The sequence below is a fragment of the Populus nigra genome, chromosome 5 (assembly GCF_951802175.1).
Source record: "Populus nigra chromosome 5, ddPopNigr1.1, whole genome shotgun sequence".
NCBI classification, from domain to species: domain Eukaryota; kingdom Viridiplantae; phylum Streptophyta; class Magnoliopsida; order Malpighiales; family Salicaceae; genus Populus; species Populus nigra.
In genome coordinates this window covers 16010420-16035913 of record NC_084856.1, presented here as the reverse complement: position 1 = coordinate 16035913, position 25494 = coordinate 16010420, and the positions used below count along the sequence as shown (strand labels likewise).

Genomic DNA, 25494 nt, shown 5'->3' with positions numbered 1-25494 from the left:
ACGTTATCTAATAAATATGGAAAAACAAAAGGCTGGGAAATCACTAGTATTTTAGTTTATCCTTTTAAATGTCTTGAAAATCAATATACTATTTTAAAAATAAATAAAAACAATAATATTTAACCCCATTGCTAATAATAATTTTTTATTTTTTTAATATTTTCCTTCTGTACACACTAGAAATGGGATTTAAATGAAAATTCTCATAAATCTTTTAACGTTCAATATAAATAGTTTGATTTTCAATGAATCGAAAAAATAAACTCAATTAAGAAATAATAATTTAACCACATTATATAAAACATATTTACAACCTTAGCATATTAATCAACATTTTTTTGGAAATAAAATAAAAAAATATTTATAATTTGGTACGTATATTATGGATTTTCTATTTATTAATCAGCAAGGAGTTAGTATTAAACATATTTATAATGGAAAGTCCTCTCTCAGGACCGCGTCTTCTCTCTTAAAATTAAAAACAGAGAAAATCTCTCCCTCTGTTAAATTAAATCAAACCAGCTGCCCGTTTCCCTCACCGATCTCCGATTCCGACTTTCACGACAATGGCGAAAGCGAGATACTCACGAATTCCAGCACGAAAATCACCGTCATCGACACTTATACTAACTCTGCTATTAATGTTCACATTCGTGATTTTAATTCTTCTCGGTCTCGGAATTCTCTCGATTCCGAGCACTTCTTCTTCCGATTCGTCGCGTCAAGCTAACGATCTCAGCTCCATCGCTCATCATAGCAGAATTGACGGGTGAGATTGATTTCGTGTCGTTTTTTATTAGTGTTTGGTTTGAGATTAGATGGCTTGATCGTAATTGACTTGATTGGTTTGGTTGTTTTTGTAGGAGTGGAGATGATGAAGGCAAAGCAGAGCAATGGGCAGAGGTTATCTCATGGAAGCCTCGTGCTTTTGTTTATCATAATTTTTTGGTCGGTTTTTTTTTCATATATTTTTTAGATTGGATTTAAAACTGAATTAATTAGTAGCATTTTTTCGAGCAAGAAACTTTACTTTGATTAAAATCTTTAACCAATTAGTTTGTTGCTTGTTTTGGACAGACTAAGGCAGAATGTGAGTACTTAATCAATCTTGCAAAGCCGCATATGCAAAAGTCGACAGTCGTTGATAGTTCAACGGGGAAGAGTAAGGATAGCAGGTGAGTTTTTCTTTCTTAAATCTTATACTCTTTGTTCTTGAATTTTGTGGATGGATGTTCATGCTGCTCTTCTTCTCATTAGCTTGCTTGTATACTTTGCGGATAATCATTGGAGCTAATAATGCATTTTGATATGTAGAGTGCGTACGAGTTCTGGAACATTTCTACCGAGAGGTCGTGACAAAATTGTTAGAGATATTGAGAAAAGGATTGCTGATTTTAGCTTCATTCCCGTAGGTATGTTGTTTGAGCTTCATTTACTTGAAGGATACACTGAAAGGATGAAAAAAAGAATCAGTTTCCAGCACCGTCGAGATTTTGTTCTGCTTTTTGTTATTTTTTTAAAATATCAAATAGATGAACGGAATTTTAATTTACTTTGAAGGCCAGGTTGCTACCTCAAGCACATGTTTCCCTAAATTGGGACTTCATATCCTAATGCACCCCTGTAATCACTTATTGCACCACTTCATCACCTTCACTCATTCATGTGTTTGCAAAAGCGAACCATGATCAGCTTATAGATTGTTGCTGGTGCTTTTATGGTCTAATCTATCTCAATTCTGTTATATTGCCACTATAAATCCACTCGACTCCCTAAGGTGCAATCAACCGAAGCACCACCAGTTCCCACTGAGCGTCTCTCTCTGTTTTTTTTTTTTTTGGTGCCACAGATAGTAGTTATTAATTATTTGGGATTAGTTTCGTAACACCACCACCTTCACAATCACAAATTCAAGTAAAGTCACCGAATAGCGAAATATTGTACTCCACCAAATTGAGCAACCAAAGCTAACTGGTTTTGATCTGAATTCTTGGATCCATCATAGTGTAACTTCACCCTAATGTATCTTTAAGGAAAAAGGAGATCATTCAAGTTCAGAAAGCAGAAATCTGTTAGGTTTTCAAGGGAAACATCTTCTAGAAATTTGCCTTTCAGTTTGATTCATCACCTGTTACTAAGCTGACATGATGTGCAGAGCATGGCGAAGGGCTTCAAATTCTCCACTATGAAGTTGGGCAAAGGTATGAGCCTCACTTTGACTACTTTATGGATGAATACAACACCAAGAATGGGGGTCAACGCATAGCTACTGTTCTCATGTACCTGTAAGTGAGATCCTGTCTGCTAGTGGAATTTTTATGAATTCAAATGCATCCTGCCTTTGTTGTTTTTGTAATATTAACTCCTTCACTATTGTACACAGCTCAGATGTTGAAGAAGGGGGTGAGACTGTGTTCCCCTCTGCCGAGGGTAACATTAGTGCAGTGCCTTGGTGGAACGAGTTGTCTGAGTGTGGAAAGGGGGGCCTCTCTGTTAAACCAAAGATGGGTGATGCATTGCTTTTCTGGAGTATGAATCCTGATGGCTCTCCAGACCCATCAAGTTTGCATGGTTAGTTACTCCCAACCAGCTAATCACCATTAACCTGTGTAGTTCAGGTTTTACAACAATCATGCTGACAGTACCTTATCATTTCAAGAGGATACTCTGCATGGTTATCAACTATCATTTTGCACGTTTTAGTAATGCAATCTTTAATTAATTGATGAGTTGGATTATTCTTCAATGCAGGTGGTTGTCCTGTGATTCGAGGTAATAAGTGGTCATCAACCAAATGGATGCGTGTGAATGAGTACAAGGTCTGAAATAACATCCTGCAGGTAATTATCTGAGCCCAAAAGAGACAATTAAAAATGCCATTTGTGCAGATATTCTTTAATTACTTGTATTGGTTACAGTAGTCTTGTTTTGGTTGGTAACAATATTCTCCCGTGGCAATGGCATTTCTTAACAAGCTGTTAGTCAAATGCTGAAAACAGTTTGTTGATCTGCATAGTGAAGCTTCTGTGTTTTCTTTTTGGGCGGGAGCAGGGGGCAGGGGGGCATTTAATCAGCACACAAATTATTCTTGTGAAGCTGGGTCAGTATGATGTCTCGTGGAATAACCCGTGACTAACAAAACAAAGGACCTTTGCTGATCTAGGATGATAGAGTTCGCTGCTTAATTATTGACCCATTCTGTCTTCCCCATACCTCATGTTGGTTTTATTGTGAAAGCATCCTGGTTGAAACTGTCTGGAGTGTACGAGGACGTATTTTCCTTCGTAGAATCACGACCTTTTCTTTTGTGCAGGTGATGATACGACTTCACATCTTATTCTTGTAATTTGTGCATCTCAATATAGAGCTCAAGTGCTGACGGACTTCACTTAATCTGTAATCTTTGTATACAACCAAACACTTTCTTGCCGTAAATTTTGATTATTTCCACTGTTGGGGCATGGGATCCCTTCTCGCAGGAGTCCGATAAAATAGCCTGAAATCTCTACTTTCATAGCAGAATGAGGTTCGGGATTTTCAGTTGCTGTTAGAGTACTCGTGCCCTAATCTAGAACTGAGAGATGCATTTTATAAGTCCTTTCCTTTAAAGTTCTGTGCTGCATGTGGATGGCTGTTATTTGACAAGACGCAATCTTTGATCCAAATGAGAATATCTGACAGCATTAACTGGATATCTATCCAGCATTCAGGCCATCTGAATCATGTCAGTTCCACAATTCTTACAGCGACAAATATGGTCATGCATTGTAAAGTTCTAGAATTCTATTTGTAAAAGAAGTCTTTCATATTATCACTATACTTTTCGTGAGTATAGCATGAGCATTACAAGAATTCAAAATTTAAGTTTACATTGAAATACACTACAACTAGTATAACTCTCTAAGATCAAATTTGCTCTTCTTTTATTGTATCTTCATTGACTTGATTTTTAAAATGCCCCCGCAATCATAAGGGAAGATGGCGTGCCTTAAGATTGGTCTTCAGAAGATTAAACTGTGTAGCACTTCGTGCGTGCATGAAACATTGAATTAGAAGATAAATGGGTTGCATTTATGTTGTCACGCCATAATATTGGTGTTGAAGATTTAGTAATGCGTATCTCAATCAATAGTGTGTTCAACTATTAAATCTCTACCGCAACATTTGCTGGTGATTTATACTTGGCCTTTATACTACTTCTTACATCTGTTTATTGATGTTTACAGCTTCTAGAGATTTAAGTTTTGGTCTAAAAATAAACAATATGAGTATATAGGACACCTTCAAATATCTACACAACCTAAACAAACCTAAACAAACGAAATAAAACAAAATAAAATCAAATAGTAGCCATGTTGTTTAAAATGGTTTAGCTATTTATCAAAATAGTTATTCTGTGTTTTGGAAATTTCTAAAACTTCATGGGATTATTCAAAACGATCTTACCAATTCTAAAAAGGTTTGATTGATTCTAAAAAACAGCCTAACTGATTTTCTAACGAGCAGAAAATTGTGTTTAATGGCTAGTTTCAATTCTATACCTGTAAATAGCCCTTTTATTGGCCAAAATAGGTGTGGAACTCCTAAGAAAAAAAAATATAATCATACTCACTCTAAAAAATAAATCATAACACCTTTGTTTCATTTGTAATTATCCAAAAACAAGGTTAAGTGTGAATTGTCAAAAATCCTCTAAAAGATCTTAATTGTTGTTCCAATAAACTTTACCAAGAAAGTATATTATGGAAAGTATAAGTGACGCTTTAAAATTTTTTTAAAAGTCTCTTAATGACTAAATTATGAGTGATTTAATATTTGTCCTTTAACAAATATTAGTTAAAGGTTTTATAGTTTTAGCTTGCAAAAAGATTAGAGATAATGATTTGATCCTAAGCTCATAAAAAGATTGAGTTTGATCTTACACCCGTAAAAAGACCATATAACAATTTGGTCTCACCCTCTAAGAAAACTAGTGTTTGATAATGAAACTGTTAAACAGAAGTTCAAAGAGAGAAGTAGGTGGTTTATTAAACCTCTATAAAACTTGATGCAGTCTCTGTAAACTCTAACTCTTTATCATATTTATATTGTTTATTTCTTTCATATTAGATAGAGCATTTAGAATTGCATGTTATCAGGTAAAAAGTTTTTAAATTTTAGTTTTACCTTACATACTTAATTCACCCCCCTCTTAGATTTACTTAGGCTATCCTTCCAGGGTCCAACACATTAGGTATTATTACTACCATAGTTATCATGCCCTCGACCTCGATATCCTAAATTACAGCCTTGTCTATAAGTTTATAGAGAATTTATTATCACAATATTGGTAATAACATTTATAATTGGTATGGCTTGATTGTGATGGTTAAGTCAATATATATAATAATAATTCAAATTCAAGATAAATTAATTATAAATTATGCAATACAAACACAATGTCAAACAAATATAATTTCAAATTTTAAAATATTTCTAAATAGTCAAGATTAAATAGATCTTTAATTTAAAGTAATTCAACTTAAACAAAATATCAAAATATTATGAAAGTAAAATGTTTTAACACAAATATTTTAAATATAAAGTTAGGTCAATGTTATCAAGGTTAATGGAATCTAAAGCATCCTTTATTTCGCTCAAATTCCTACAAAATATAAACATGAAAAAAACAACATGAATATAAACCATATATATTAGTGATAAATCTAATTTTAAAAAATTAATATCATTGTTAATGAAAATAGTAATAATAATTTTCAATATTATTATCAATATCATTATTATTGAAAATAGTAATGAAAAAAAACTTGATGGTTTAATTAATAAAATTGAACAAGGTTCAATTTGATTCAATGGCTTTTCAAGAGCGGAACGGAACATGTGGAACGAAACCAGAACGTTTCGAGCGGAATTTAATGGCTTTTCAAGAGCAGAACGGAACATGTGGAATAAAACCGGAACGTTTCGGGCAGAATTTAACCAAAAAATAAAGAATGGACCGAGATTTAAAATGAGATGAAATTTATTCCATTTTGTTTCGTTTTTTGAATTGGTATGGAATGTTTCAGCCATTCCGAGCGAAACGAAGCGAAATTGACAACCTTGATATGTACTATTACCAACATAGTAACGAGCTAAGTTAGTCATGTTAAAAGTAACTCAATATTTTAAGAATTTTTACCAATCCGCCTCAAAATCTTAAATGGATCATTGGCTCTAGGTTTGAGCTTAACAAATTTGTCCTTTGAAAACCTTTTCTTGCTAAGATACACTAAACCAGATTGCCTTATTTAAACTCTATATATTTACGATGCTTATTAGCTTAAGCTTGATACTTTTGATTTTGCCTTTCAATCTTGTCACAAACTTATGCAAACAACATTTTAAGTTGTTTGGCTCTTTTTTAGCATCACCACTAAAATTATAACTCGTTGGAAGAGGAATTAAATTCAATAGACTTAAAGGATTTTTACTATACACAAATTTGAAAAGGACTACAACTAATATTTTGGCAAGTAAAATTGTTGTAAGTAAATTCAGCTTGTGACAATATAATATTCCAATCTCAAATATTCTTCTTCACGAAACTTCTCAAAAGATTTCCTAAACTCTAATTGATGACTTTAGTTTGTCTATTATTTTATGGATGCCAATTAGTGCTGAATTGAAAATGAGTTTTAAGTTTCCTTTAAAGTGTACCCCAAAAATAACTTTTAAGCTTGGAATTTTGATATGAAGTTATATTTTTTAGAATGCCATAAAGTCTAACAATCTCTTTGAAGTATAAATAAAAAAAATATTAGTAATATCGAGTGTTTTGCTACTTGGAAAAAAATGCAAAATTTTAGAGAAACGAACAATCATTATCGTAACTAAATCTTTGTTCCTTGAACTTCTAGATAAACCTAGCACAAAATCCTTGTTGACATCTTTCCAAGAAGTTTTACCTACTGGAAATGGAGTGTATAAACCTAAATTATAACTATATGATTTAGAAAAATGACATGTCCTACAACACTGGATGAATCTTGTAACATCTCTCTCAATCTATGGCTAAAAGAAATTATCATGGATAACAATAAGTGTTTTATCTCTCTGAAAATGTCCACTAAATCCATCATTATGAGCTTTAAAAATAATGGCTCCCCTCAAAGAAACTTAAGAAATACACAAATGGTTTTCTTTTAAAAGATAATCGTCCAACACAATAAAATGTTTGAAAATACCACTTTTAAAATATTTTTTGCAAGTGACTAAAATGCTCATCTTTACCCTTGTTGTATACAAGAATATCATCAAAGTAAACAATAATAAATTTGCTAATAAAATGTTGAAACACATTATTTATCATTCTCATGAAAGTACCAAGTGCATTAGAAATGTCAAATGCCATAACCATCCATTCAAAAAGGTCATCCATCATTTTAAATGTTGTTTTCCATTCATCATCAACTTTCATTTAGATCTGATGATAGCTATTTCTAAGATCAATCTTTGAAAATATGGTAGAATCATAAAGTTAATCTAGCTGGGGAATATAAAATCTATAATTGATAGTGATTTTGCTCACTGCATGACTATCAATGCACATTCTTCACAGACCATTCTTTTTCGAAACAGGAAAAGAGGGCATATCACATGAACTTTTACTTACCCTTTACCAAGCCCTTTGAAATCAACTCGTCAACCTACCTTTGTGACTTTGCATGTTCGATAGGACTTATTCGATATGATACCTTGTTACGAAGTATAACACCTAGAATGAAATCAACGCAATGTTGAATATCCGTTATCAAATGAAGTCTAGGTGGTATATCTTCAAGGACCACATCAGGAAACTCATCAAGCAAATGTTTTACTTCATGAGGCAACTCATAACACTTTTTTCCACTACAAAATAAAACATGACACCAATTTTTTACATTTTGTTCATGCTTAATTTTTAACCACCCCAATTTGTAGGGTTGAAGGTGTGCTTCCATCTTGAGCTACAACGTTTTTACTATATCAGTAGATACAACATTAGCACTAGCACATCAACGATTATGTCACAAACTTTCCCATTTTTACTATAATAATTGTAACATGCTGCAACAAATCCAATCTTCATGAACAACATTCAGACTTTGTTGAATGATAAGTAACCCACCTTGATTAGTATAAGCCACTTTATCTTTTTGATCTGATTCATTCGGCAAGTCATCTTTGTTAGTTATCTCTTCCTCTATAACAACAACAATTTTATGATTTGGACAATCAGAAGTGATATGTCCATACCCTTGAAACTTAAAACACTTTTTTATTAGAACTTGAGGAACCAATTGCTTTAGGACCATCCCTAAAGCTTACCTTTTTTGAATTCCTAATAACAAAAAACTTTGTTGCTATAGTATTCTTAAAGAATGGAGTATTCCCTCAGTTAGAAGAGCTCTTTTTAGACGTTGATTTCCAGCTACTTTTTCTAACCTCTTTTTTTTGTTGTTTTTTCATATTTAAAGAAAGTTTTTTCATGTCATTGAATGTCTAATAAGGCTATAACTGAATCATATTAGAAATTCTCTTTTAATCCACTGAAATATCAGGCTATTTTTTGCTCTTCAGGCTCAATAATATCACACTTTAGCATGGGCAATTCAAATTCCATAGTAAATTCTTCTACAATCAGTTCAGATTGCCTTAGATTATGAAACTTGAGAAAAATCCATTACCAATAGTTCAGGCAAGAATCTCCTTTTAAGCTCCATTTTCATCTTCTCTCAAGACTTGATCTTGCTTCTGCCTCACAAGCCCTTTGCTTCTTAAGATTCTTCCATTATAAGGACACATTTTGTTTTTAGTTTAAGAGTTACCAACTTCACTTTTCTATCATCAAGAAACTCTTTAAAATCAAAAACCCTCTCTACAATTTAAAGCTAATAAATGAAATCATAAGGTATTTTTCCCTCGAATTTAAGAATATCAACTCTCACATAAGAATTTTGATAAAGCCTTCTATTATTTTTTCTTTGATGCCGAGAAGAAGAACAATCACTAGCATTATGGTGTGGTCTATAATGGAAAGGATTAACATCCTCCTCATTATTGGTAAAGGAACTAATCTTAGAATTATTCTCATCATCATCATCATTATCTCAACTCTTATATCGTTCAAGACGCTACTTGAGTTGCTGGATTTGTCTTCTTATTGCATCCATTTAAAGAGCATGAATGTCCCTCTTGAATTTGACCCACAATGTCCATGAAAAGTCATGATTGTAAATCCTAAGCTTTGATACCAACTTGATATTGGGATGGTATGAATATCATAAAGTAACATATTACTTAACAAATGATAGTTTTTGCTCACCACTCTAAAGTACAAAACCGAAAAGATACAGATGTAAGTAACTTATTACTCTAAAATACAAATCACTCACAACTTTAATAATACAAATTTGAAGTATAAAGTTCATTACTCACAAAAGAGATATAAAACTTGATAGGTTGTCAAAAGACCAAATCAAATACTTCAATTCAAATATTGTCAAAAGATCTCAATCCTTGATTTCAATTATCATTATATTCTTAGAACAACCTTCCAAGTCTAGAAAAAAAAATGATTTGATTGAGAGTCGAATAAATGACTTTGATAGAAAACTAGACAAAGCACATGTTTTTTTACTTATTAGAAACACATATTTTGAAAGCTTAGAAACTAATTCAATCATACTTTTATGTAGAAAACTCCAATACATACATGATTAGACAATCTAAAAAAAATTACTTTCTGAACATGAAAATCATATATGACAAGCATATTTTCCCATGCAGTGAAGACATGCAAATTCAAGTTCAAAATTAACTCATGAACTAATAGTAAATATCATTGAAAACTTCATTCATTTACATTGTGAATTCAAATTCAAATAACCCGACCTTCAGTCGAATCATTAGAGCACACTCATGTGTCACTTGCAACAAATAAATCAATAGGCATCGCATCCTTTTGTGGCGTACATAGAGAAAACATGGCTGTATTAGCTCATGGGTTGACTAGCTGTTTAAAGTTTCGATAATCCAACAACTATTGTGCCTTTGGATTCTTCAGAGCAAACGAGTTAATCAATTATCGGCTTGCCGAAATTGTGGTGAATGGAGCAAAGGCCATTCAACTTTATTTACCCTGAAGGTAGAGCAGAGCAGGGCTTGAGCTTAGGTTGGTTTCTCTTTTAGGGTCAAGGCAACTGAAATATGAAAGCAACATCGTGCTTCCAAAGGTAAAATAAATGCATCCTTGAGTGCAACATAAGGGCCATAAAGAATTCTATGAAACCCAACACTACACACGCATACTTGGAACTGAAAGCAGAAGAAACCCATCTTTTGAGATTGACAATGACAGGAGCAGGACGACGATATCTCAGAAAGAAGGGTTGGACATAAGCAAGGGAAACCCATCTTTCATGATATAAAACTTTCAACTCCCAGATTATCAGAAATACACATTTCAAACCAGCAACTCAATCAAAATTGAACGTCGAATATCAACATAAACAAACCTGACTGATATATCAAATTAATGTAAACCACGTCTCAAGACACTGGTATTATTGAATCAACTTAGACACTGATATTATTGAATCAGTTCGACTTATTAATGATATAACCCAGCTCCGCCCCAAAACTGAGATTATATCCTGTGTTGCAGCAATCTTTAATTACTGGTTTGTTTGGAAACAGATATGGAGCTGCGAACCCACCATGTTGTTAATCATACTCAGCTGATTCAGTGATTGGTGTGAATCAGGTTTCTGATGGCATATTGTAGAATGCCTCCATGATCAAAATATGCCAGTTCCACCTACACCAAAGTAACTAAACTTAGGCGCAAGCATATGAAGGAATTGAAGCATTTATGAAATAAATGATATTATATTTTGAGGTGAAAAGCAAGGTTGAGTTTCCATCATTACCTCTGTATCAAAGCGTAAGGTACATGTAAATGACTTGCCATTGTCTGTCACCACTGTAACATCTTGACCTGGTCTAATCTCACTCACATTACTAGGCAGATCAATGCTGTAGCACTCATGCCCAGTCAAGCCAAGGGTCTCAGCATCCTCCCCAGGCTTAAAACAAAGTGGAATGATACCCATTCCCACCAAATTACTGCGGTGAATTCGCTCAAAGCTCTTGGCTATCACTGCTTTCACACCCTGGTCCAGGAACAATTTAAAGGATTACGATAAAAGTTTAAAAGTCTAATGAAATTAGATGGGTTTCAGATGCTGGCAGAGACTGTACCAGTAGCATTGGACCCTTGGCAGCCCAATCACGAGAACTTCCACTCCCATACTCAGCACCAGCCAAAATAACTGTATCACGTCCCTCACTCTTGTACCTCTGTTAACCAAAGTAACAAAACCAGAATTGAAACAATATTATGGCCCCAACACAAGAAATGTGATGCTTGTTTATGAATTCTTTATGATTTTGTTCAGTATTTATGAACACTAACCTAAGCAATACATCTAAGATATATGAAACTAGCAATTGAAGTCGTCCATATGATTAAAATTTATGGATACTGTATGTTTCCCCAGTAGGGAGTAGACTTAACCCAGAACGGCACTGATTTGGACCATGGCTATCTAATGTAGTTACTTATTTGTTTTGCTAATCACAACATTTTAGTCTTATAGCCCTGACCATTAATAACCCTGAGTTAAAGCATAACCCAGGATATTTTTGCTCCCAACTTTTCTCAGTCAAAACATAAAGCATAACTGGACTTGATAGTATATGAAGTAACTTAGAAGAAATTACCATTGCAACATCAAACACAGATAGTTTCTCTCCAGTGGAAATATGAATTGTTTTAGGCCCAACTTCTCCTCCTAACAGTTTGTTGACAAGGCGAATGTTAGCAAATGTGCCTCTTGCCATCACTTCATCATTACCACGGCGACTGCCATAGGAATTGAAGTCTCTTCTATCAACTCCACGTTCCATGAGGTATCTAGCAGCAGGACTGTCCTTGTGGATGCTGCCAGCTGGTGAAATGTGATCAGTTGTAATACTGTCCCCGAAGTTGAGCAAGCAGTAAGCATCCTTCACACCATGTGGTCCTGGCGGAGACATAGTCATGCTTTTGAAATATGGTGGCTCATGTATGTAAGTTGATTTGGAATCCCAGGCATACAGAGTGCCTGAAGGAACAGATAATTGATTCCACATGGGATTTCCCTTGGTGATTGCCTGATATGTAGCCTTAAACATATCAGGCAGAACACTTGAATGAACAACCTGCAGACCATCACGAATAAGAAACAATGAGAGATCTGATCCGTAGCCTAATCAGAAAATTCAAAATCAAACTATAGGAGGGAGAGTAGCTTACTTGAGCAACTTCGTCATTGGACGGCCAAATATCCCTGAAAAATATCTTCTTTCCATCTTTTCCCACGCCAATTGGCTCTGTTTCAAAATCAATACCCACCTGCAGCATTGTCCCCTCATGAGATACATAATGTCCAGCACATGTAAATCAACAATTGGAAAGGAAAGTGGTGACCACACAGCAACAGGAAGAGCTACCATTCAAAGTGAAGTAATAAGTCCAGTTTTTTTTAAAAGAAAAAAAAGTACATAGAATATAAGTTGAGTACCGTTCCAGCAAGTGCATAAGCTACTACAAGTGGCGGTGAAGCAAGATAATTAGCCCTTGTCAAAGGATGGACACGACCCTCGAAATTTCTATTCCCAGACAACACAGCAGCAGCCACTAGATCTGCAAATGAGTACAAAATCAACAATATCATCAGTTCAAATGTTCCTAGAGAAATATCAGGACAAGAATTGCGTGTAAAAAAGACTACCATTTTCAGTGATAGCTGATGCCACTGATTCATCTATATCTCCAGAATTTCCGATGCAGGTTGTGCATCCATAACCAACAATATTAAACCCTAGCTGATTAAGATACTTCTGCAAGCCACTGCAGATGTAGCGCAGAAATCAGAAATGCATTGCTATAGCCGCATAAAGTTTACAAGCATGAGATCAGGACTCTAAACAATACCTCTTTTCCAAATATTTGGTTACAACCCCAGAACCTGGAGCAAGACTTGTCTTAATCCATGGTTTCACCTGATAAAAGAATGAAAAACTTACAAATTCAATCACAATCTCTTAGCAACTCAATAATTAATGTGATATAATCTCCTAACAAGACCATATACTTGGAAAATCAGCCAGGCGATTTTGTAATTCAAGTTTCACGTGTCAACAATATAGAATATGTAGAAAAGATAATGGATAAAATTAAGCCTCTCTAGTTTTAATGGATGGTGGAAAAGTGTGCAGGATACTAACATAATCCAAAAATTTTTTTAAAACTAACAATGGTTTAATCCAGCATTAAAAAATTGGAGTCTCACATTCTGAAGCTTTTGAAATGATGTGAATAGATGCTCAGGATTTATTAGATTCACAACGCAGACTCTTGAAAACACAAAAAAGAAACAAGGGAAGTTACACCAATATTATTAGCCAAATCACACTGTAGTACCGATCAAACCCGACATATATAATTCCTCCAGAATTAGCTACGAAGTAGGCAATATATAATTCCCTTCATCTGTTTTAGTCTGGTCAACATTGTACTGTTCCCTTTTATCTTGCAGTTGTATCCTTTATTCTGTTAAATATTGTTATAATCAGGATAGCATAAGCTGAAGGAAAAAAGTTTAAAAGAAGAAACATCCAACCTCCAATCCTAGTTCACAAGCTTTCTTTGCAACTAAAGCAGCTCCAAGCATGACACTAGGGTTTGAGGTATTTGTGCAACTAGTAATAGCAGCTATAACAACATCACCATGTCTGAGTTGGGCTGAAGTCCCACGAAAACTGAACTCAGCAACCTTGCTTTGAGATTCTTTTGGTATAGCAAATCCCTGTAATGCCATGAAAAAAGGTAAGAGACAAACAGGGGGGGGTGTTTCGTTCACGGCAGGAAAATTAAGCTACGACAGATATCAAACAATTTTATTACCAGAGCAAAATATGCTTTGGATAGTAGCAAATGCACTGGGTTGGCTTGTTTATTTTGGAAAATCTTTCCATATTTTTCTTAGATGTATTTTTGAGACATTTGTAAGCTGATGCAATTGAATAAAAATGCAAAGGAACCCCTCCTTTTCTGCCTTCTTATGTTATGAAAACAAACTACAAACAATCTACTATTATTCTTTGAAGAGAACCAAATTGTGGAACTTCCTCAATTACTTTTCTGCCCATATTACTTTGATGACTTCCGTTTCCGCCTAACCCATTTGCAACCCCCCCCCCCCCAAAAAAAAAAAAAAAAAAGTCTAAAATGATGCCTTTTATGCGGTCTTGTAAGTTGATAAAATTCTCACCTTAAATCCAACCCTGTTGTCTAAGCATGCATGCCAATCAGCTTTCATTTCTCTCAAAGGAACTCGATCATGTGGCCTGCAATAATCTGATTATGACATTGATCGAGAAATATTGGAATATAACAATCAGACAAAGAAGAAAAAAATTTAAAAATGTTTATAAGCATTACCTTTTAGGTCCTGATATACAAGGTTCAACATCCTCGAGATTCAATGCTAGATAAGAAGAGTACATTCTCTCAATCTGGGGCTGAGGTCCGACCAAATAATTCACAATGACATAATTATATTTAGATAAAGAGAATTTTTTCACAGTAACATAATAAATACGTTGAATGACCATACACTAAGAAAGCAATGAAGTGATATATATTGTTTACCTCACTGTAGTCCACAAACATCCTGTTAGCTCTTAAATAGGATTCTATCATAGAGATCTGCATTATTTAGGTTTCCAAGTCAGCATATACAATGGCCACATTAAATGCAGTACAGTATCATTTTATGGCTTACAGTTTCATCACTTCTGCCTGTCAGTTTCAGATATTGCAGTGTGACATGATCCACAGGAAAGAAACCCATGGTAGCTCCATACTCAGGAGACATGTTGGCAATAGTAGCACGATCTGCTAGTGACAATTCACTCATGCCCTCACCTACAGACATTAGCAAAAGCCAAAAATCTAATGTGAGATAAAGAAATAGATTACATAGTGATCAAAACACAAATTGATGCACAAGGAGTATCAAAGGGTGTACCATAGAACTCCACAAACTTGCCAACAACCCCATGCTTTCTCAGCATTTGAGTCACTGTCAAAACCAAATCAGTGGCTGTGACACCATCTCTAAGTTTTCCTGATAACTTAAACCCGACCACACCAGGCAGGACCATGCTCATGGGCTGCATGCAAAGTGAAAGATACATTGGATGAATTGTTGATGAGAAAAATTACAGGCGTGAGACAAAGGCTATAGAAAGCACTAGCAAATAGAGAATTTCTCATTGGTTAATTGAATGCAGGTAGAAAGAGAATCAAGGAATCAGTTAGGGGATTGCAAATACATTTATGTCAATTAGAAACTCGTTCCAGATTGTAGACATCGAATGTAAATATAATAACAAATCTTTTACCTGGCCAAGCATTGCAGCTTCGGCTTCTATCCCACCAACTCCCCAACCAGCAACACCTAATCCATCTATCATAGTAGTGTGTGAGTCTGTACCAACAACACTATCTGGATAAAGCAAACCATTTGTGTTGAACACCACCCTCCCAAGGTATTCCAAGTTGACCTGGTAATCAAATTGTTAAACTTCAAACATCTGCATATGAATACATACCTATGCATTGCATTTTTTAAACTGACAGAGCTCATTCCCCTTGATTGTATCCAAGCATTTGTTATTATTTTTTTTTTTTCAAGAAACATGAAATGTCAACTGTGTTACCGCTCTGTTGAAAAAGCTGCCTCACCTGGTGAACTATACCAGACCCAGGAGGAACAACAAGCATGTTTTGGAAAGCATTTGAGCCCCATTTAAGGAACGCAAATCTTTCTTTGTTTCTTTGGAACTCAAGCTCCATATTAGCCTGCACTGCATTTTCTGATCTTGCCACATCAACCTGAACTGAGTGATCAATAACAAGATCAACTGGAACCTGTACACACAAATTCCACTGGTTAATTCCTTAAACAATAACATGGCAATCAAAATGTCTTCACCTAAGTACATGTCATAGCAGATAAAAATATCAAACGACTTAGAAGCAACAAATTACATAAATTGAAATGGCAGTTATCCTGATGATGCAAAGAGAAAACAGCTCACCAATGGGTTGATCTTATTAGAATCACCTCCCAGATTATTCATCGCATCTCGCATGCAGGCAAGGTCAACAACAGCAGGAACGCCAGTAAAATCCTGAGAACAGAATCATAACAACATCAATAATAATTATAGCAACGATCAATAACAATGACATGTATTTTCTCTATCAAAAAGTACACCGATCGAATGACCAATGTCATTTACCTGAAGAAGGACTCTAGCAGGCTTGAATGGAATTTCAACTAATTTAGGAGCAGTATTCTCCCAATCAATAATCTTCTCAACATCATTACTCTTAACCTGAAACTCATCGCAGTTTCTAATTGCCGATTCCAGGAGAATCTTAATTGAATACGGCAATCTATCTGCAATGACACAAAAAACCAACTAAACTCAATATCCAAAATCCCACGTCAAAAAAAAATCAACTTTTCAGTAAAAAGATTCAAACTTTAGCCAAAGAATTAAAAAAAAAAAAGTCTGAACCTTTTATCCTAATAAAAAGATTCTCATTCTTTGACAGAGTCAACGGCAAACATAAATCACATAATGTCGAACTTCATCTATGTTTATCCTTTCTCAGTAACCAAACTCAAACTCAACAAACTAAAGTACAAAAATACTAACCAATTCTGGGGTCATTGAGAGCAGGCAAGCTATAGTATTTGCCAAATTCGCCACCAGGTTTCTCAAGTGTCTTCAATATAGACTTGAAAGGATTTTCATTCACTGTCAAGAAAAGCAAAAACCAACATCAAAGAAATCAAAATCAGATTCACTTACTTCAAAACAATCATTTTGGTTACAAAATTTAGGATCAGATTTTAGTTTCAAGTTTGGATTTTTACCCATTTTGATAATCTGAGATTTCTCAATCTACAAGGAAATGAAGATTTAGCGCACAAAAAATCAGATCTGTAGAGAATTAAAGAGAGACAAAGCGAGAGTTGGTAGGTCTATTGGGAGGAGGAAAAAAGATTAATGGGCACGTTGTGGAGTTTTGTCAGTATATTCTGGACTCAGTGGCCATCTTGATTATTTTTTCACTTTGTTTTTGTGTTTGATATATTTTAAGAGTATATTTTATTTAAAAATAAATTAAAATATTTAAAATATTTTTCAATTACTAATATTAAAAAATAAAAAATAAATCACACTCTTATAATATTTAAAAAAACTAATTTATAAAACTAAAAAACCATAAAAACAATCCAAGAATATAAAATCAAACTAGAAAAAAAGTTTATTTCTGAACTTCGATCTAGTTTTTACAAAATATTAAAGTTTAAAATAATTACCATCAAACTTTTCTTGTTAATTGAAACATGATAATACTGAAATTAACTTTTAGTGTCCACTGGTATATTGGTCTGCACTCCACAGCGGGTCCGACCGATTATTTTTTTAAATGTAAGAAAACAATTAAGAGCATGAAGAATTTTTTAACTATGTTACTAAATCTGGCTAAGTGGATTAATTTTGAAAACCCTAGACCCAACTCTTTACCTAACTCAAGTTTTCAATTAAACTATTTAGGAGCTAACTCAACTTAAATCAATCAATTTTATTGGTCTAAATGCAACATTGATAATCGATAAAAACATGATTTAACTTTTAAAAAAATTTCATGATGATAATTTTTTTAAAATATTAAGACAATGATAAATTAGATCGATCTTGGTCCCCCCGCAACCCGAGTCATGGACTATATTGGATTTAATAACTTTTTTAATTTAATTATATGATAAAAATAGATGCTCACAAAATTGAGTATCAACCTAAAAATAGGCACTTATTTGAGACAATTATTCCTAAAGAAAGCAAACAAAAATCCATAATAAAGTCTATTTCTCAACCAATCCAATATTAAATGATGAAATCAAAAAAAAATTAAAAATAATTAAAAGACAAAAAAAACATATAATATCGGTAGGTAAACTCGTCAAACTTATGAATTGGGTAAGTCGGGCTAGTATGTCAAACCTGTGAACTGGATAATGGACTTCACTGAGATTATAATTTGTTTTTTAAAACTATTTTTTGTTTAACTATATAATTTAAAAAAATAGACGATTATGTAATGAAACATCAACCCAATACCGAGATGTTTTTTTATCGTGACAATCTCATAAAAGACAAAATAAAACTAGTTTATGAAACTGAATTCTCAATTAACTCAGTATTTAAAGATGAAATAAAAAAAACTAATTCAAAAAAAAGTTAAACTTATTAGACCCGCGAACCAAGTCAATCAGTCAAACTTGTAAATAAGTCCATAGACTTTACAAATTTAATAACATAACTTTTCTTTGAAATTATTTTTTTTAAGTATATGAGAAAAAATAGACGATAAAAAGATCAAGTTCAATTAAAAAAAAAAGAGAAAACACCCATCAAACTCGTAAACCAAGACAAATCGGGTTACCCTGGTAAACCCACAAACCATGCTAACTTTATAGAAAGGTAGAATAAAAGAAAATAAATTATGAAACCAAATTCTCAGCCATCCCAATATTAAAAGATGAAATCGACGGAAACAAATTTGAAAAAAAATCATAACAAAAATTCAAAAAACAAAAATCAAAAGAAGAAAGAAAGAAAGCAAAACATTATGGATTACTATTATCATCACAACGCAATATGAGTGGGTGAACAATGATTTCCTCACACCCCTTAATTGTTGTTATTTTATAAAATTTAATAACATGACTTTTTTCTAAAATTATTTTTTAATTATATGAGAAAAAAATAGACTATACAAAAAAGTCAAGTTCAATTAAAAAAACAAAGAAAAATAAAGACAACTCACCAAACTCGTAAATGAAAGCAACCTGAGTTATCTTGACAAACGGTTAAACCACACTAACCTTATATAAAGGTAAAATAAAAAGAAGCAAATTACAAAGTTAAATTATCAACAATTTCAATTTTAAAAGATGAAATCAATAAAAAAAAATTTGAAAAAAAAAGTCATAACAAAAAAAAAGTAAAACATTGTGGATTACTATTGTAATCCATAGTGTAATGGATGTTGGGAGAATAGTGGTTTCTCCACATCCTTTATTTGTTTATTACTTTATAAAGTTTAATAACATAATTTTTTTTAGAAAAACTATTTTTTTTAACTATATGAAAAAAAATAGACTATAAAAAAATCAAGTTCAATTAATAAAGAAAAAAAAGAAACCTCACCAAACCCATAAATTGGGGCAACTGAGGCAACTTGAGTTATTTTGACAAATCTTCAAATCACGCTAACCTCATAGAAAGATAAAAGAAAAAGAAAAAAATTGACAAATTTTTTTGTAAAAAAAATCATAACAAAAAAAAAAACCATGTGTTCAAGTAGAAAAAACAATGAGGGGAGAAACTGTAGCAATCCACGGTGTTTTATAAGGAAAATTACAGTACTTTTCCCCGCATACTTATATCTATTGGACTATTTTTTTTATAATCAAGACTAAATTATTTTCTCTTTTAGGTTTTAAAAAATCATTTATATGTGAATCATTGCATCAACAAGAAAGGTTTGATCATTGTATGTTACTTTAAGTAAGTTAAAAAAAAATTAGTTGTTGTTTTAAAAAAAAAATCAGTGTTAAAAAAATATGTGTGAAGTTTAATGTAAAAACACAGAAGTTATTTGATTAACCAAATAATTTTTTTAATGTGATTGCGCAAAAAGTAAAAGCTATCACATTACCAAGCGGTCTTTTTATGTGTTTGGTAAGGTAACTCAATCAATTTTTCAAACTGCTTTTTTCTTGAAATGCATCAAATTGATGCTTTGTTTTAGGTGTACTTTTATAATATTGATGTACTAGTATAAAAGGAAAAAAAATTACTTTGAGCATCTTATAATTTACTTTATTTCACATTTTGTGTCTATTATTTTGAAAAATATAGTTTACATCCTCAATTTTATAATTTCATAACGCTTCACATAACACAAATAGCCATTCTTGCTTTTAAAATAACAAATTACCACAAAAAAAAAATCAACAAAAAAATGTTAGATTGCTTTAGTTTGCCATTATTTTCAATATAATGAGTAAATAGCCATTCTTGCTTTTAAAATAACAAATTACCACTAAAAAAAAACTATCATTCTCTTTGCCAAACATGAAACCCTAGCCACCGGCTTGAATTCAGTCGAAGAAACCCTAACAATCTCTTTTGTTCTCTACACTTTGGACTCTGCTGCAAGTGTAGATAAAAAGAAAAGGAGGATGGAATTCCATAAATTTTTGCTATCACTGGCTCTTTATTGTTTTCAGTCAAGAAACCCTCAACAATCTCTATGTCACCTCACCTAATTTTTCGTTGTGTTATGCAGTGTTCTTGTTCATGCATTTTTCAGTTTAATTCACAGTCCACAGAGGAGAAAGTATGGTTTCGAAGAGGGAGATAGAGAGGCGAAGAGGGATAGGACAAGGCATTGGATGAGGATGGAACAAGTTTCCAAGGTGATGGACGCGACCCGCAGATTGTCTTCTTATTTGCACTTGCAGTAGAGTCTACAGTGAAGAGAACAAAGGCGATTGTTAGGGTTTTATCTTCATGTTTGGCGAAGAGAGTGATAGTTTTTTTTTTTAATGGTAATTTTATTATTTTAAAGCAACATGGGCTCTTTAATTATTAAATTAAATATAATAAAAAACCTGTAAATAATTTAATATTTTTTATTAAATTATTTTGTTAGGTAAAGTGTTATAAAATTACAAAGTTCAGGATGTAAACCATAATTTTTAATAATACATATCCATGTTGTAAATGTAAAATGAAGTAAATTATAGGATATTGAAGGTAATTTCTTTTCTATTTTAAAAAAAAACCATTATTATTTAAAAAACACTTTATAAAACATTACCAAACATGCTAAATCTATTATTTTACGGGCTACACTTTAAATAATTATGTTTCTTAGTATGTGTGTTAAAAAAAGCTGCTAAATTGATTAAAAAAATTTATTTTTTACAATTTTCTTTTTATATTCAAACACTAATAAAATAAATGTACATCAATATTTTTAGATTAATTAGTCAAAAAAAAACTTGAATTACTAGTTAAATATTTATTTAGATTACATCTTTAATATTTAATATTTAATGTTTTTATTTTTATTTTTATTTTTATTTTTCTTCCTCGCACTTTTAAAACAAAACAATGTCTCTTCTTTTAGGTATCCATCCACCAACTCCACTAAAAACAAATAAAAGGCATGCAATAGTCAACAAAAGCCCAAATGTACATAAGGAATATATAATAAATTTCCAAAAATTTTCAAAGACTAAACGATGAAATTGATAACTTTTTTTAAAATAATAATAATAATAAGACGAAGAAAAATAATAAAATACTAAATAGGTTTTAATCGAATTCATTAATTCTTTTATATTTTCTTGGAAAGCTCTACCTCTTGAAAGAACATTTAAGATGGTATAATTTTTTTTTTATCTATGTCTATATCTTTAATATTTATAGAAGATAATATAATGAGCCATAAAAAAGTAACTCTAAAAAATAAAAAGGTTTGCAAAAACCATAATTCTAATATAATTATGTTACGATTCAGTCATGCGTCTATGTATTTGTGTGATATATAAAATTTTATTTGAATTAAAAGCTCCTCTAAATAGAAGTAATTCACAAATATTGTAATATAATATAATTATTATAGAAAGAACATTTTAATTTAATAATATTAAATACGAGTATTAGTATAAAAAGATCCAATGTTTTATAAATTTATATTTTTTGGAGTTTTTCAATTAATTATAGATATTACTAAATATAATAATTATAAATTATAAGAAAATATATTGCAAATTATTATACTTTACTTCTTATAATCGTCTTAATTAATAATCAAAAGACTCATTTAATTGAACAAAATAATTCATAAAATTTCTACTAATTGATTCTCTCCTTTATATAATCTTTTAAATCAATAAAGTGTTACGTTGTCAAACTTTCTCTCCTTCTCTAGTATTAGAGGAGCCTGGAGATTAATCAACAATGGTAAAAGTCAAAGTATAGTTCACAGCGTTGGTCAGCTATTATGTGTCTTTTGGTCAGTTGTTGTTAGCCAAGGTTACGTATTCGGTGATCCCCTGTTAGGTGTACTATATACTATATACTATACTAAATTTTATTATTGTTCATTTTCTGGGTTTTCTTTTGTTTCTCTTTCATTGCATCTACATTATTTATCACCTTCTAGATCTTGACCTTCACCTTCAAGGAGTAGCACGACAAGTGATACTAGAAATCATATTTCAATCTGCTAGGTATTACCCAGTAAAGATTACAAACCTAAACTCTTGAAAATCAACAAGTGATACTATGTCTAGTTCGAAGACTTTAAACCTTTATAGAGTAGACTTTAATAGGAATATCATTAAGTTATATTATCAAACTAGCGAAACTAATCTTTCTTAAACCCTCGAACCTCAGGAGATGGCAGATTCTCTAACTTTATCTCACTCTGTCAATTAAATATTGTTTAAAAGAAATTCTAAATTGATAAAGAAAACAATTAAAATGATTTCTGTTGTAATCCAATTTTGTCCCTTTGACTTTTAATTTAATTTTACGAGGTTTAAAATGTAAAATTAAAATATCATAGATTTTCAATGAAAAATGTGATTTGTTAGCTTGCGCGAAAACTATGAACTACAATGTACCTTTGTCATTTTATCTTTATCTTCAAGATAATCTCTATCTTCAAGATAATGATAGTTATCCGTTTCCGAATTCGATTCTTAATCAAATTTAAATTTTAAAGAAGAGAATGAGTTTGATTGAAACTTTATTTTCTTCACGCGATGAGACTCTTGCACTACAAATACAGATCTCCGTGCATGAAAAAGGAGAAGGAAATCCCGGGAGGAGAAGAAACCCCAAGGAGAGAATCATAAGAAACCCTAAGAGAGGGCCATTATAGAAACCCTAAAAGAAAGAAACATAAAAAAGAAGAGAGAAGAGGGCGGTGAACCCTATACTAGCCGTCGCCCACCTCAGCCCTTTCCTTTTGTTTTTCTTCCCTGGCCTCCAGAAACAGCTCTCAACTCATCCCCATAACCTAGACTGAGCAGAACACAAAAAGAAAGGCCATCTTCCTCAGCATGAGGTTGCCCCCTCCGAGAGCAAAAAGCTCCTTCCTCACAGCCAATAATCCATTCCCCGTCATCTTCTTCCCTAAAGTCACGAGGGGAAGCAAGAACTTAAACAAAAAAAAACTTCAAAAAGAAGCTTGTCACCACAGGGACTACCTCCTGACATTGTTACTGCCTTCGGTTAAGCTTGTCCTCGTGAAGGCAAGATAGTACCATCCCTCAACCACACCAGCATTGTGCACCTCTTCCAGCTCTAGAACAAATAAATAAAAGGCATGCAATAGTCAATAAAAGCCCAAATGTACATAAGGAATATATAATAAATTTCCAAAAATTTTCATAAGCGAATACTTGCTAACACCAGAGTTGAAAATATTCGTAAGCGAATATTCACTAACACTAAAGTTGGGAATATTATAGGATGACCAATAAAAATAGAACACAAACAAACCTTTAGCAATTTAAGACAAAATCAGTAATGCAGGTTGCCTCAGGTAGGACGCTTAAGGGGTGATAGTATCTTCCCTTTCGCGTAACCAATGTCGTACCATAAAATCTCTATTGACCAGTTAGGGTTTCTAGTGACTATAATACTAGGTAGCGACTCCTTGAAGTAAACCTTTCCCATCAAAGAACAAGATATCATATATCTGTTTCTTTTTACAATCTAGATTTATATTTTTAACGGGTTGTCGCGAAGTCCGGATGTGATAATTTCTATTTGGCACAAAATACTAAATTAAAAAATCAATTTTTCGAAACATATAATTAAGAACAAAGAAATCAAATACAAGCAAAATATTATGAAAACCTTAACAAAATTCAAACTCATATCCCAATCATTATATGGTTCAAAACTTATGGGAAACAATCAAAACATATAAATATTCAAACCACTATAAAAATATTTTGGCATATAATAACAAATAATCAAGACAATTATGGACATCCCTCTTAGAAAATCAAAATGAAATCATTGTTGTACCTTTTAAATCAATTAATTTTTATATTAACAAACCAATCTCACAAAAGATTTAAAATCAGTTCAATCTTAAAATAATTATACTAATAAAAAATTACATATGATAGTTCAATAATTACGACCAATTGAGACAAATGTCTCAATTTGTTTCCCTTCCCATAAGAGGGGGATCTTCAAATAAAATATCTTTAGTCTTTTAAACTTTTAATATTTCAAAGCCACCTTTTGTATTACCTTAAATACCAAACAATCAAATTATCTTATTAGATAAACCTATTGATATCATAACATAAAGCTCAAAATATTAGAATCAAGAGCACAGTCAAAACAAATTTCTATCATAAATCAATAAGAAAATAGGTTTATCTAATAATACAAAAATAATTCAAGATTTACAATAATAACTAAAATAAATAAATAAAAAATTAAGTCAATTTCAAAATAATTATTGCACTAGACATTACAATGACCTTTTTTTTTTGAAGTTTTATATTTAAGAGAGAGAAGGAAAGATGTGAAGAGAGAATGTGAAGTGAAGGAGTCAGCACATAGTGTTATAGTCATCGGGAACCTAACTAATTTTTCAAAATTTTAGGTAAGGAATTGATTATGCTAATAAAAAGATACTATTAATCCTAAACATCTTACATTAGATAAGTTACTTTGCCACTTTATCCTTCTATCCCTAATGTATTTAATATGCATATAGGCTAATGGTCTACTTTATACTGGTGCATGGGTACTTATGGTTCACATGTTGACATAAAATAGAAAGTTTGACTGCAAAAAAGTTGGTTGATTTAAGCTCTATTCTATATAAGGTTCAGATCATGTCGTCACTTTTTAATATTGCTAGAATAATGTCTTGTAGTGGCTGATTTATTCTATAAATAATTAATAAATGATCACATATTGATGAGTTACTTCTAAATGAGGTTTATGACCTATAATGGTCTTTTAATTATCATAAATGAATAACATCGCGGGCTTACATAGAGTCATATTGATTTAACCCTAAATTTCAAGCTTAACCAAAATTTTAGGATAATGACTCATTATTGTTTATTTATCCTAGTCCAAAATCATTCAAAAAAATTAAAAAAAAATTCAGTTAAAGATTATTTTATATGGTTAAAAAATAAATAAATTAATTTATTTATA

The 25494-nt window shown here is 32.1% G+C and overlaps 2 protein-coding genes across 2 annotated transcripts; one reads left to right on the top strand and one right to left on the bottom strand.

The window, feature by feature from the left end:
• The first annotated feature begins 426 nt into the window (after positions 1–426).
• Positions 427–3832, top strand: LOC133695423 (probable prolyl 4-hydroxylase 10). The gene is made up of 8 exons (XM_062117418.1): positions 427–769; positions 864–948; positions 1078–1175; positions 1315–1412; positions 2156–2285; positions 2384–2571; positions 2752–2840; positions 3314–3832. Exons 1-7 carry the CDS (start codon positions 567–569, stop codon positions 2823–2825), a joined length of 876 nt encoding a protein of 291 aa, XP_061973402.1. The 5' UTR covers positions 427–566; the 3' UTR covers positions 2826–2840; positions 3314–3832.
• Positions 3833–10412: 6580 nt separating this feature from the next.
• On the bottom strand, positions 10413–17252 carry LOC133694007 (aconitate hydratase 1). The gene is made up of 20 exons (XM_062115412.1): positions 17082–17252; positions 16861–16962; positions 16438–16598; positions 16234–16326; positions 15878–16063; positions 15535–15696; positions 15159–15303; positions 14913–15055; positions 14780–14836; positions 14570–14649; positions 14400–14475; positions 13749–13934; positions 13061–13128; positions 12858–12976; positions 12648–12769; positions 12380–12478; positions 11806–12285; positions 11284–11382; positions 10953–11195; positions 10413–10840 (listed from the first exon to the last, which is right to left on the bottom strand). Exons 1-20 carry the CDS (start codon positions 17083–17085, stop codon positions 10766–10768), a joined length of 2700 nt encoding a protein of 899 aa, XP_061971396.1. The 5' UTR covers positions 17086–17252; the 3' UTR covers positions 10413–10765.
• Between the last annotated feature and the right edge of the window lie 8242 nt (positions 17253–25494).

Bases quoted from the DNA above. Each gene is read 5' to 3' on its own strand.
- LOC133694007 (XM_062115412.1), bottom strand. The intron at 12,977-13,060 runs GTATTGTTTAGA...CTACATCTGCAG, and splicing joins ACCAAATATTTGGAAAAGAG to TGGCTTGCAGAAGTATCTTA. The intron at 12,479-12,647 runs GTACTCAACTTA...ACAATGCTGCAG, and splicing joins CTTATGCACTTGCTGGAACG to GTGGGTATTGATTTTGAAAC.
- LOC133695423 (XM_062117418.1), top strand. From the start codon at position 567: ATGGCGAAAGCGAGATACTCACGAATTCCAGCACGAAAATCACCGTCA. The intron at 1,413-2,155 runs GTATGTTGTTTG...CATGATGTGCAG, and splicing joins TTTTAGCTTCATTCCCGTAG to AGCATGGCGAAGGGCTTCAA. The intron at 2,572-2,751 runs GTTAGTTACTCC...TCTTCAATGCAG, and splicing joins AGACCCATCAAGTTTGCATG to GTGGTTGTCCTGTGATTCGA.